This window comes from Aethina tumida, chromosome 2, assembly GCF_024364675.1.
Source record: "Aethina tumida isolate Nest 87 chromosome 2, icAetTumi1.1, whole genome shotgun sequence".
Classification (NCBI taxonomy): domain Eukaryota; kingdom Metazoa; phylum Arthropoda; class Insecta; order Coleoptera; family Nitidulidae; genus Aethina; species Aethina tumida.
Genome location: NC_065436.1, coordinates 37002522 through 37016230, shown reverse-complemented (window position 1 = coordinate 37016230; position 13709 = coordinate 37002522). Strand labels below are relative to the sequence as shown.

Sequence of the window (13709 nt, the reverse complement as noted above, 5' to 3'; positions counted from 1 at the left end):
GAGTGAATTGAAAGACCAAATTTATATAAAGAATGTTTATTAAAATAAGACGCTTAAAATTAATAACAATATATAGGCCAAAAATTGATTAAATTTTATTTGCTTCTAATCGTATCGCTACGCCGATAGAACAACAGATAGGGCACTCTGGTGCCCTGTGGTTTCAACACCTGTTCCTCGGTCACCGGCTTTACGGACGCGTCGTCGTATCTCAGCCAGCTGTTGTATCCCACATGGAAGGCGTCCGTTATGTAATGACCTTTGCTCGCCTCTTTTCCGTCGTGATAAACTACCGCGAAGAGTTTGTATTGTTTTTTTGTTGAATTGTTCGCCTTTGATAACAATTCTAAAAAAATATTAACGTTATTAATCAGTTTGTTAATTTATAAATATAATGTTAATTACTAGAGTCAATTTTGAGGTCGATGGGAAATTCGAGAGCCTTTATGATCTTCTTGCAGCCATCTAGTTTGAAGTCAAAGCATTTTAAATGCAGTATCAATATTACCGGAAGTTCGTCCAGTAAAACTTGTTGCCAGGCTTCCACTTCCTCATTAGTTTTGGAGGAGGTCACGCCTTCTAGTTTGTTTTTTGAAACTAGAGCATCCAGAGCCTCAGAAACAGTATTAACCATCTGCAATTATTACATTTATTAATGAATATAAAATATAATAATATAGATTGAACAAATTGTATTTTGCAGACTTACTTCTATATTTAATGGCAATGTGAAGAATGGCTGAATATTTTCAGTATCATGGTCACCTGCCCTATGAATTCTAGATTTCAGGAAACCACCAAATATATCACTGATAGGGGTTCTATCAAAATCAGTCCTTCTGGTTACACTACACTTTTTCTTACCCATCACCTAAAATATTATATTGTTATTCTGATTGGTTTCTTTGAATAACGTTGTTTTTATTGTACTTACCAACCACTCTTTGTCATCCATTTCACCTTCATTATCATCATGATCATTTGTAATATCTATTTTTTCCTCTGGTTCATTCTTTACCAACTTAATCAGCTACGAACAACGTTAATAAGGAATATGCCCCGTAATGTTTTGATAAAAGAAGCACTTACTTCAAGCATTTCGTCACTTAATCCATTCAACAAACATCCCAAAAACTCCTCAGCATCCTCCTGTCGTCCCTCCACCAAATCCGGTCGAATGCGATTCAACAATTTATAAATCCAACCAGCTTCGAACGGCATCTCGCACATAATCTGCGGCCCAGCTCCGTTCTTCTGTCCCTTGTCTGTTTTCCTGCCAACCCTCTGCCCCGCAGGCAAATGCTTGAACTCGGTCACGAACCGACACAATCCGTCGATGACTGGTGTCGGTTTCCTTTTCTCGTTGGACGTAATCAACGACGACAGACCGATCAAGAGGTTGTACATCGGCACGCAAGCGATCAACGCCTGCAGGATTGAATTGATAAAGCAGTAGTTGCTCTGATTGATCAAACCGCGTGGCTGCAAAGAGATGGTGCGACCGTCCACGGCGTAGCTGTCTAGAAATTCTATACGGAACAACATGAAACGTTTGAATACACTTGTTTTAATAGTCAAATTGGGCTAGTACAAAATATGGAAAATGTTTGGTTTAACTTATCTCTATTTCTGTGTGTTTACTGGCAATTTTCTACATACGGGTTTTTCTTCGTCGAACTCGACACTCGAATATTAATAGAAATGGTACAATAAGTTGTATCATTCACTGAATCAATTTTGAGCAGTTTTCTACACAGAAAAAGTACTATGCCTTTTTCAGTGTATTGAACGACCCTGCAAAATATTCAAGTATATCAGCTATTTTTCTTATGACTATAAATGAATTGGAAATCTATTTTATTACTGTTTCGATTTCTTAACATTATCCATAAACAAGTTATGACGGACACAACGTTTAAAAACTAAAGTAATACATACCTCCCATGCGATAACAATCGGGGTCGAAATACTTCTGTTTCTTGGCACGCTTGAATGGGGTGCCAACATTGTTGTTGTTCGACTCCGGCGTCATTGGCTGCCGCGTCTGGCTCTTGATGTGGGGATCGACATTGGCGGCACCTTCGCCCTCCTTCCGCCCACTGAACAAACTGGCCCACGTTTTGCAGCGGCCGCTCTGCGGACTGTCCGGCTTCGAGACATGAACCCCATTATGCACTGGTGGGTGTCCTGGGATGCTTTGCAGCTGTTGCTGTTGCTGATGCTGGTGTTGTTGATGAGGTTGTTTGTCGTTCAGTACGGGTGTGGCTGAGTTGAAAGTTTGCGGGAAAGTGACCTGCTCGACGCTGGGTTGGTACTGTTGTGGATACAAGTTCTGTTGGAGAACTGGTGCAGTAAAATTAGATGTGGGTAATGAATACATCGGACCGTAAATAACTGGGGGAAGATTGTAGGGACTGACTATTGCAATTGGGAGGTTGTTGTATATTGGTATGTTATTCTGAATGGGTACAGATTTTGTAATTGACTTGTTCCTTTGGACATCTGAAAGTTTACCTAAATAGTAACGCTACGAGGCCATAGAAAACAAAATCAACTTACTTTGACGTTGAACCCTTTTTTGTGGTTTGATCCAAGGTAGTTTCACACTTGAATCATAAGTGTGCAGGGATGAGAGAACCTTTCTTTTCTCAACATCATCTACGCCACTTAGATCTAAGAACTCTAAGCTCTCCTAAAAAAATTAATAACAATCAAACGTGATTACAGTAAACACTTATATAAGTTTATAGTTAAAACAGTGTGAGAGCTAAATAAAGAATTGGGTAATAAATAGATCCGGGTTGTTGTAATAACTTACCACGTTCGCGTAATCCATGATACTGCGATTGCTTCTTACTTATATTAATGAAAACATTGTGATGTTAAAAAATTATTGTTGAGTAGTAACATTATATCGCGATTTTATTTAACAGAGGGTTAAGTTTTCACGTTCCATAACTGTCAAGTGTCAAAAAGACCCCAAATTGTTCAGAAATACCAACCTTATGAAAGTGACAATGTAAATGAAAATATAACATTTATATTGTAAAATTTCCTTTATACCACTATTAAAGACTAAGAAACTGAGGTAAAGTTGCAGAATCGGTCACTCTAAGGAATATTTGTAGCGCATGCGTCAACTGGATTTGAAATCGTCTGTTTCGGAGATTTTAGACAGCATAGTTGCCAGATTTCATTTTTAACGAAATATGTAGAGAAATGATTTTTAGAAAAATATATATGTAATTTATTATGTTTTTCATGTATGACTTATATTATTTATGTGGTTGAATTCGAAAAGAGATAAAATTCGGCAAATCACTTTATAATTAGTATATTCATTTTTTATTTACTCTATATTTCTTTGATAGTTTAACTATCTAATTAAAAGTTCTTTATTAAATAATTAGGTAAATTTACAACATTAATATAAAATTAACAAAAAAGATATATTTATGTATTTTATAATAAAAAACAAAATCAATTAAAACAAAAAAATCTATTCCACTGGATATTGCTTCCTGATACAATTTAAAATGCTCATAAACATATTATGATTTTTAAATTTATTTCTCCATATGAATTCGTGAAGGTACGATGGAAACAGATCTTCCGAGGAACAGTCATGGTCCTATATTAAGATTGTACAAAAAAAATAATAAATGCAGCACACAAATAATCTATAAAGTAAGATAACTTAAAATATGACTGCTAACAAATTAAAAATAATCTTACTAAAGGAATAAAAGTAAAATATTTTAAAAATGAGAAAGATCTATAAAGTAAAATATATTAAATGAGCATACAAATAAATTAAGAAAGTAATTAGCAGAAGAATAGGAATAATATATTGTTTTTAAAAACGCCATGAGAATATAATCTGTAAAGTATAATATTTTAATAACGAACAATAATCATCAAATTAGAAGAAATACTATACTTACCAAAAAAATAAAAAGTATAATACATACACAACAACACAACAATAATTCAACCATAAAAAATGATTCGAATATTTTGACCGTTGCAAACCGACAACACTGCACTTCAAAATGTTCAAGAAGCGCGAAATCAGCGCCTCACGACGCATGCGCTAGATAATGTTCCTTAGAGTGACCGATTCTGCAACTTTACCGAAACGGATTTAAGGAACAACTTTATTTCAATTAATTATAAAATGATATAATTTAATTCGACAAAAGCTATTCAGTTTCCAAAATATGAATTGCTAGGCAACTAACATTACATTAAATTTGTAAATATTTTAGTTTTAAAATTTAATGAACCCACAAACTTTATATAAAATTATATATTTGATATGCAATAATTTAAAATTTCAATAATAAATATTAAAAAATGCACATTCATTACTTCTTTATAAATAAATAAATAAAACAATGAACAATTTATAAGTAAAATTTCATTTCATTCATTGCAATTCTAATTACAACTGCGCTTAAAAAGTAATTCGTACTAAATATTCATATAAAATTTTCTTATAATACAAATTGTTTAGTCTGATCTACTTTATCACAAACTTCAGCAATCAGAAAATTGCACAATTCTATTAACTAGCATTAAAAAGTATTTAAATCATGCGGATTCGGATTCGTATATTTCAGCATTTCTTCTCTTAAACTTTTTTTTAATTGGTGTGTCTGTTTGAGTATCTTCAACATTGTTTATATTGTTAACAATTTCGCCGTCTATATCATTTGTTTCAAAAGATGTGTTTGTTTTATACTCTTCTAGACTTCCTTTAGATAAAATAGACAAGTTGGAAACTTCAATTAGTTCTACACTACTCTCCATTTTAGGTTCAGGTAAATTCAATTTTCTAACCGGAATTTCAGGAGCACTATTTTCAGTTTCTAAACGGTTTTCCTTAATTTCTTCAGTTTTGTTTTCCTCAACACTTTCACCATCAGTTAAATCTGTTAAAAGTGCCATTGGATCATCAATACCCAGTATTTTACAAAAATTCACAGTTTGTGAATTTGACTGGGGTTTTGGTTGAGTTATAAACTTCTCCTTTGGACTATCTAAATTAAAACCTTCCACTGTTTTCACAAAATTTAATGGCACCCTTAAATCATTGTGAAACTTGTGTAAAATATTAGTCTTTTCTTCCTTTGTTGGTGTGAATTCAAATCTAAAAATAATTTTGAAATTTGATTTAATCATTTGAAATTTAATTATACCTTTGATTCTGACCAACTCCAGGCATATAATTGTAAGAGTTTTTAACGTTAACTAAATGGTTAGTTAGGAACAAAATTGTTAACCATTCTAGATCATAACTGATATCAATAGGTCTGTTCTCATCATGTGGCAAATCAAAAACTTGCAGGAACCTCCTTCTTGGTAAACACTTGTCCAAAGCTAAAAACTTTGTTTTTTGCTGATCATTATGGTTAACAACAGCCGCAAATTTACAATGTAAATGAGCGGCAAACCAATATTTTGGTTTCAGGTGGTTTAATAGTTCTTCACCAGGTGGACTTCCTAGTTTTCCTGTTTCCATATCAGTCCTGCAATATATAAACAATAAAATATATTTATGTGTAAATTTAGGAACATACTTAAAAAATGGTTTAAATTTAATCAATTGGTTTTTATTGCCATGTTCCCAAATTCCTGAAGGCCAATCATGAGATAAGAAAATATCCAATTCATTTGAGAGCTGCTTCAACCTAAACACATCCACATTCCTGATATGATAAACACTTCTTTTAGTACTGTCATTGTATGGAGACTTCTCAAATCTGCCCTTCATATAATCTTGACTCTTGTATATTCCTGAGATTCCACCAATACGGACACCAGCTATGTTTATAACACCAGCATAACCTAGATAGTAAATATTTGGAGCCACCCATCCTCCATAAGGGAGCTCTTGTAAGTAGTTGGAAGCCTCATGGTTTCCTCCAATAAAAATTGTTAGAATCGGGGCCACTTTCTCACCTGTATAATATCTAGAAAAATTTGTTCAATGTTGATATATTTCAAATGTTACTTGTGATTGATTTGTTACTTGTAAAATGAACACATGTTGTAATATTTCGGTGGCACAGCCATGCAACGTAAATCTGCTTCATTGCGGGTTGATTGGAAATCGCCACAGCAAATCAACAAATCGATTTTAATGCTTTCCTTGTCCTCCAGAAGTTTGATGGTGTCATATATTATTTCCAATTCGCCGTGAGCACAACCTTCCACCACAATTTTCATGTTTGTGTTTCAAATACTAATTGTCAACAACTTTTTCCAATCAACAAGCTAACCTCAAAATTTGTTAACTATGAACTACTTGTGTTCCGTGATTATAACCTGCGGTAGATGTAACGTACCGTCTGATTAGACGTGGGATATAAACATTAACCCCACGATGTTATATCATTGGCAAAGTGTTCGCAGAAGTGAAAGCGGACACGTTAAAATTATAGTATGAAAACGGCATGAAACAATGTCATTAAAAAGTGCAGTGGTGTTGATAGTCAGTAATGCTTGTTTGGAGGGCAAAGAGGAGAAGTGCTTTAAATTCTTATTGGAGGATCTCAACAGTTTAGGATATCAAGTGAAGAGATTCATTAACATCCATGAAGACAAGAGCAGTTTGGCTCAAGAGATCAACGTGTTAACGCAGAATATTGATGTGATCATAGTGATTGGAGTGCTGGAAACTGGCATTATTTATGAAGGTGTTGCTGAAGCTTTATCACAAACCTTAATTCCAAATGACAAACTGGCTAGAATAATAAACAAAGTGAAAGGCTATTACAAAAAAGAAGAAGTCTCTGTTCCAGTTTCATCCAACCTGTTAACTAATGAAAACACCTTGTATCCTGTCATTGACATAAACAGGATTTTTATACTAAACATAAACTGTTTTGAAGATCTTTATTATAACATTTTGAAACAATACCTTGTGCAATACAGAGCAACACCCATATATTCCAAAAATATTTTAATACAATTGAATGGACAAACCAAAGATAATGTTTTAGTATATGTATCACCAGAAGTTAACATTAAATTTATAGTAGAAAATTCAACACTTATTTGTGAAACCACATCAAGCAACTTTAGTGAAATTGTAAGATTTGAGAGACATCTAAAGGAAGCCTCAAATATCCCTTATTTAGGATCAATTGACACATCCAGAAATGATGTCATTTATAATCATGCCAAGGATAATGTCCTTGAAACATTACAGGTACTTCATATCAACTGTTTCTTATCTTGGTATTTCAAAAAGTAGAGTTAAGCATAATAAACACATTAATTATGTGATAAACATTGATAATTTCCTTACAACTAATTACTGTAGTTGAAAGTTTTCACATATATTTGAATAAATAAGACTTTCACTTGCATATTAGGAACAATTTTCTATATATTATTTACTAATATATCTGTAACTTGATTAGATGTTAATTATTTGTTTTTTGTTAATTCCACATTTATATTCAAACAAAATACCTGTTTTAGTATATGGAAGAAAGTATAAACACTTATGGAGCTGAAAATATCTTTCTTAGTTTCAATGGTGGTAAAGACTGTACAGTTTTGCTGCACTTGTTTGTAAACTTGCTTAGATTGAAACATCCAAAATTCAACAAAAAAATCTATTGCCTATACGTGCGAAGCGAAAACGCGTTTCCGGAACAAGACTCGTTCATAGAAGATTGTAAAATATACTACAATTTGGAAGTTATCACATATTGCGGTTCGATTAAGGAGGCTCTAAAACAAGTTTTACAGGAGAAACCGAATTTTAAGGCATGTTTGATGGGAACGAGGAGAACTGATCCTTATTGCGCTAATCTCAAGATTTTTCAGGTAAGATTTCAATGAGAACATTTACACAAAACTTCTTTTATTGTGATTATCTCCAGAGTTCAAACCAGATGATTCCGGAATATTATATGATAATAAATCATCTCTACATTTTTCTTTTAAAAACTTGATAAACTTTATGAAGATATATGAAATTATCATAAATTACTTAGTTAGAAATTTGAATATCCGTCGATTTTATAACTATATATTTCTTAATATTGCAGATGACAGATGTAAATTGGCCTCAAATAATGAGAGTAAGTCCGATTTTGGACTGGCACTATTCGAACGTTTGGGATTACTTACTCTACTATAAAGTTCCATACTGTAAATTGTATGATATGGGTTACACATCTCTTGGCAACTCGAAAAATACAATAAGAAATCCCTATTTGAGAAGTGCGTCTTCTGGTGAAGAAATTTATTTGCCTGCATATAAAATGTTGAACGAAGTGAAAGAACGAAGCGGTAGAAATATATGACAGTTGTTTATTATTGTGATTGTATAGGTAATTGTTTTTGTTATACACCATATTTATATTGAATTGTCAGCAGAAAATCCGTACTTACTAAAATTAGTTTCAACTAGCTTCTGATGTGTTTTATTTTGTTCTTGACAAAATGTATAAAATTTTATAGTATTAAATGGAAGGCGTTGAATTAAAAAGCAAGTGAATATAATAGAATATATTAATACACTTAATTAATAAGGGTAAATATAGTTAAATAAATAAATTAAATCTATATTTGATTAAAAATTTAGGAGATAGATATAGCAGTTCTCCTGACAACAGCACTAAGTAGTTCATTTTTGTCTGGCTGTTCAGTCATAACAGTCACTTTGACCCATTGTCTGTTCTGTGAACTTTGTCTAATTGCACTCAAGACAGCCTGAACATATAAGCCATCTTCAAAATTGGCAGCTGAACAAACTGGTTCTTTGACCCAACCTGCTTTTTCATTGACTGGTAGAAATGCTTCTCTCAATGCTGAAACCATTTTGCACAAGCCTTTTATGAATGGTTTTGGCAGAATTGAGTTTGGTACTGGACATTGTAAATCCTCAACATCCAAGTAAATGACTTCTTCATTTCCTTTGTGCCTTTTGCCAAACAAATCTCCACCTCTCACTACTAAATGCCCAGAACTACTACAAATCATAACTTCTTGTTGAAAATTATTTCCAACAGTGTGACTATTTAAAGTTGCCGTTACTAAAATACCATTTTCTAACTCCATTTGAAATGTACAAAAATCTGGTGCTGATATGTTTCTTATACCATTGATTTTTTCAGTGTTTTTAGTGAATGTTCTGACAACACCATGAACTTTAACGGCTTTCTGGCCTGTTAAATATGTCACCAAATCAACCACATGACTGCCAATTAAGTTCAAAGTGCCACCTCCCATAGTATCATCACACTTCCAATCAAAAGTGTCCGCTTCTGTAAATAGGGACCCACTTTGTATTCGTATGTCAATCAAAGTTATTGGGGAGTCCAAATAGTTTTCTTTTAATTGTCGTTTCATGTGCATGAAAGCGGGCAAAAACCTAAATGAGTGGTTAATCAAAGAAATCAAACTGGGATAATACTGTCCAGCCCGGACCATTTTCAATGCATCAGCCTGACTCAAACCGGCTGGTTTATCACACACAATGTGTTTGCCAATTCCTAAAGCCTTGACAGAAATTTGTGCGTGTAAATTGGGCGAACACAATACAAAAATCAAATCCACGTCTTTGCGAAGCAACACATCATCAATTTTGTTGGTGTGAAACGGTATTTTTAATTCTTTAGCTGTTTCTTGTGCATCTTGGATGGTTCGACTCCAAATGGCCTCGATTTTAAAGCCATTTTCTCGCAAAATTGGCACTAGAACTTTTACTACCGCCCCAGTACCGAAAACACCAATTCCAGGGAGCATTTTTATGTATTTATTTACATCAGGTCACAGACAGGTTGTTTTAGGATCCCAGTGAATGAGACATTTGAACTACTGCCGACGGTAGTCAAATTATATATTTTCTGTGATGATTTCTATGATTCTCTTTAGGCTCTTTAGCACTCTATAATATAAAAAATAAATATTTATAAAAAAAGTTTTATTTTTACGATATGTTATAAAACGTTTACATTGCATATTTTGGAGTAACCAGATTTCTCTAAAACCTGCACAGTGTACTTGACTGAACCATTAAATTTTGGTGTTCTCTGACCATATACAGTAGAGAAAGCGTTTGACTCGTTTGAATTTAGAGGGAGATATCATACATGACAGAGACAGTAGAAGTCTGTCCCATAGTGGGTCTCTATTGTCTCTATGTACATGATGTCCCTTTCAGGATTCGGATGATTCAAACTCTTTTCATACTGTATACATAGAACAACTTATGCTCGATGTTTTAAATAATAATGATAAAAATAAAATAAACATTAACGGTGTTGACGAATATGTATAAAAAAGTATTAATAAAGTTGATAACATTTTATAATTTCTAATATGACCACTAGAAGCCATAACAACTTAACTTATTTAAAAAATCAGTTTTTACTTAAATAAAGTGGCTTTAACGCATCAAACATTTAATATGTGTTTTCTTATCGTATGGTAATCTTTGTTTTTAAACCCTAAAATGTTAATCTCATTGGCTCAAATCTGAGTTTAAAAAAATGCGACTCAGTTGTTATGATAATCCTCTTATACTAACTCTCTAAATACCCTATTTACCCTGATTTAATTAATACATCACTGTTTTGATATAAATCCAAGATCACTTTAATATTAACCTTATTAAATGATTAAGGTCGAGTTTATTTAATTAAACTGTGTATAAAAACGTTTCTGAGTTCGCATACAATTGTCAGTTTTGAGTAAATTCCAGGTTTGCATTTATGTGTCGATTAAAAATTTACTATCATGCATTTACTCAACTGGACCGCTACGCCAAATGTCCAGGCGAGGTAATAGAAAGTAATCCTTGTATCATGTTTTAATAAATTAACGAAACCTAAATGTTTCATAGTTTTTATTAACTAACAAATATGTGTTTATTAAAACTAATTTTTAGACTTATGGACTCGTTAGAGGCAAGAGGAACCCATCACTTAGGATGGAATCTTAAACCGGAAGACCTGATTCATATTCCGGAACATTGGCTCCTTTATCCAGAACCCGAATATTCCTTACACATGCTCCTCGCCTTAGTTTACATCGGACTTTTTTTCACATCTACTATTGGAAACGGTCTTGTCCTATGGGTTTTCACCTCGTAAGAAGATACTAGAAATATCTAACAGAAAATTTACAATAATTTTGTTTTAGTGCGAAAAGTCTTCGAACAGCTTCGAACATGTTTGTGGTAAATTTGGCGCTTTATGATTTCATAATGATGCTGAAAACTCCGATCAACATCTACAACTCGATTTACAGAGGTTACGCGTTGGGTCACATGGGATGTCAAATTTTCGCTTTCGTGGGTTCGATTTCTGGTATTGGTGCTGGTATGACCAACGCAGCGATTGCATACGACAGGTACACCACCATCACCAATCCTCTGGATGGAAAAGTCACCAGGACTAAAGCACTATTCATGATTATATTTATTTGGATTTACACTATTCCTTGGGCTGTTCTTCCACTATTGGAGATTTGGGGAAGGTTTGTACCAGGTAAATGAGTTAACTAACATCCAGTTCCTTTAAGTAGTTCTAATATTTTTCAGAGGGATACCTAACAACCTGCAGCTTTGACTACCTGACCAACACTTTCGATAACCACTTATTCGTTGGAGTGATGTTCTTTTGTTCTTATGTTGTACCGATGTCAGCGATAATTTATTTCTATAGTAAGATTGTTAGCAAAGTTTTCAGCCATGAGAAAGCTTTAAGAGAACAAGTAACTAACTAACTAATTCCAAATAATTTCTGATTATAAAAATGTATTTCAGGCGAAAAAAATGAACGTAGAATCGTTAAGAAGCAACCAAAACCAACAAAGTGAATCGGCGGAATTGCGAATTGCGAAAGCGGCAATCACTATTTGTTTCCTGTTCGTCGCATCTTGGACACCGTACGCTGTATTAGCTTTGATCGGGGCTTTTGGAGATCAAAGTCTTTTGACACCTGGAGTTTCAATGATACCTGCTTTGAATTGTAAATTGGTAGCTTGTATAGATCCATATGTTTATGCTATCAGTCACCCAAGGTACAGGTAAGTCAATAAACAAGACTGAAACAACCTACATTATATAAGTACAAATTCAAATTACACTTACATTCAATTTTCGTTTCAACGTTTTATTTGGTTGAATTTCACATACAGTCGACTCTCATTAATTCGAAACTCGAGTTATCGAGTGTTTGAAATATCAAATGTTTCAAATTTTTTAAGGGAAAAGATATAAAACTTTAAAAGTGACAAAAGTTATGAGGTACAACATATATGTACATATTCATAATGTGAATTAATCTTTCTAAAGAACTGTTATATTGGTTTACTTCAAAGCACATTGCTGCTGCTCAGACTGCTCAATAACTTTTTTAAGAGAAAAAGTGCCTGAAATGTTTTTTCATCACTTTCGTTTTGTAAACAGAAGCTTTGTAAGGAGCTTCTTTTATGAAACAGGATTTTTTGAAGCAGTTGAGAATCGTTAGAGGAGTTACAGCTCTCCATGCCTTGTCAATTAGTAAAATAGCCGTCAAAAGCAGTTAGCTGCTTGTCGAGAGGTTGTAAAACGAGCTTAACAATTTTTTTGCGATAGAACGTCTTAAAATTATGGATGTTGCATTCGCCGGTTGCATTCGGCGGAAAGAAGTAGACTTCTACATTGGATAATGTAGGAGGACTGTTGTGGACAGTGCAATTGTCTAAAAGAAGTAAAATTTTCCGCTTTTGTCGATGCATGTCCCTATTAACTGTTAAAAGCCAACTGTTAAAAAGTTCTGTCGTCATCCAACCTTTCTTGTTAGCACGATAATTAGTAGGAAACGATTCCACTCCTTTAAAGCATCGCGGTTTCATTGCTTGTCCTATCACTAAGGGTTTAACTTTTTCCGAACCGTCCATATTTACTGCAAGTAAAACTGTCAACCTCTCTTTACTATATTTTCTCCCATGACATTTTTGATCTTTAAAAGTAAGTGTCTTGTCTGGTAAACATTTGAAAAATAGGCCAGTTTGATGCTTCGTTTCTTCTTTCTAGGGAACCCGTGATAACTTTGAATTATAGAGATTTTCGAATTATCGAAGGTTTGAATTAACAAGAGTCGAGTGTATGTGTTTAATTTATGATCATGTGATATTGTAATGAGATTTTACTATTACATGACGTAGAATATTGATTTGTCTATATTTAGAACATTGATTTCGTTTTTTATTGCTGTTTCACCAAAATTAAAATTCTGATAAGAGCATAACACGAAACTTCATTTTTTATAATTCGAAACACGAATGTTTGAAATGTATTTATTAAAATAGCTAAACATATATTATTTACTAGGATTGAATTGCAAAAGCGACTTCCTTGGTTGGCAATCAAGGAATCTGATGGAACTGACTCAAGATCTACAGCTACAGAAGTAACCACCGCTCCTGCTACACCTGCAGCCACAACATAAATAAGAAAGATGAATTTATTATATTAGAAATGTTTCTTTAAGTTTTATTTGACTGAACTATTGACGACGACTTCGCTGCGTTTGTGGGATTACTCTTTGAGGAAATGTATCGTTTATTCTTGATAGTCTTTGTAGAAACTACAAATTATAGATACATTTTATTAGAATAAATTCTTGAGCAATATGTTTTTATTTTATTATTTATTCCCATATATCTAAATTAAAGTAATAAAATTATATAGGTAATAA

General features: G+C 33.3%; 5 protein-coding genes across 6 annotated transcripts; 2 read left to right on the top strand and 3 right to left on the bottom strand.

Annotated features, from left to right (window-relative positions):
• Positions 1 to 20: 20 nt before the first annotated feature.
• On the bottom strand, positions 21 to 2978 carry LOC109594049 (ubiquitin carboxyl-terminal hydrolase 10). 2 transcript variants are annotated; one of them, XM_020009210.2, is made up of 8 exons: positions 2819 to 2978; positions 2560 to 2692; positions 1939 to 2502; positions 1090 to 1529; positions 935 to 1030; positions 710 to 871; positions 406 to 634; positions 21 to 346 (listed from the first exon to the last, which is right to left on the bottom strand). In XM_020009210.2, the coding sequence occupies exons 1-8, from the start codon at positions 2834 to 2836 to the stop codon at positions 96 to 98; spliced, it is 1893 nt and encodes a 630-aa protein (XP_019864769.2). In that variant the 5' UTR covers positions 2837 to 2978; the 3' UTR covers positions 21 to 95. The 2 variants fall into 2 exon arrangements, with proteins under 2 accessions (XP_019864769.2, XP_049819082.1); XM_049963125.1 differs by having other exon boundaries at positions 1939 to 2343.
• Positions 2979 to 4405: 1427 nt separating this feature from the next.
• Positions 4406 to 6287, bottom strand: LOC109594081 (lariat debranching enzyme). Its single transcript, XM_020009245.2, has 4 exons — positions 6035 to 6287; positions 5583 to 5975; positions 5202 to 5531; positions 4406 to 5152 (listed from the first exon to the last, which is right to left on the bottom strand). Exons 1-4 carry the CDS (start codon positions 6229 to 6231, stop codon positions 4594 to 4596), a joined length of 1479 nt encoding a protein of 492 aa, XP_019864804.1. The 5' UTR covers positions 6232 to 6287; the 3' UTR covers positions 4406 to 4593.
• Positions 6288 to 6335: 48 nt separating this feature from the next.
• LOC109594078 (FAD synthase-like) lies at positions 6336 to 8431 on the top strand. The gene is made up of 3 exons (XM_020009241.2): positions 6336 to 7216; positions 7492 to 7842; positions 8067 to 8431. Exons 1-3 carry the CDS (start codon positions 6467 to 6469, stop codon positions 8322 to 8324), a joined length of 1359 nt encoding a protein of 452 aa, XP_019864800.1. The 5' UTR covers positions 6336 to 6466; the 3' UTR covers positions 8325 to 8431.
• An 83-nt stretch (positions 8432 to 8514) lies between these two features.
• Positions 8515 to 9807, bottom strand: LOC109594079 (glucose-fructose oxidoreductase domain-containing protein 1). The gene has a single exon (XM_020009242.2). It carries the CDS (start codon positions 9766 to 9768, stop codon positions 8602 to 8604), a length of 1167 nt encoding a protein of 388 aa, XP_019864801.2. The 5' UTR covers positions 9769 to 9807; the 3' UTR covers positions 8515 to 8601.
• An 878-nt stretch (positions 9808 to 10685) lies between these two features.
• On the top strand, positions 10686 to 13644 carry LOC109594080 (opsin, ultraviolet-sensitive). Its single transcript, XM_020009244.2, has 6 exons — positions 10686 to 10805; positions 10913 to 11113; positions 11167 to 11513; positions 11567 to 11739; positions 11792 to 12054; positions 13343 to 13644. The coding sequence occupies exons 1-6, from the start codon at positions 10762 to 10764 to the stop codon at positions 13458 to 13460; spliced, it is 1146 nt and encodes a 381-aa protein (XP_019864803.1). The 5' UTR covers positions 10686 to 10761; the 3' UTR covers positions 13461 to 13644.
• Positions 13645 to 13709: the final 65 nt, after the last annotated feature.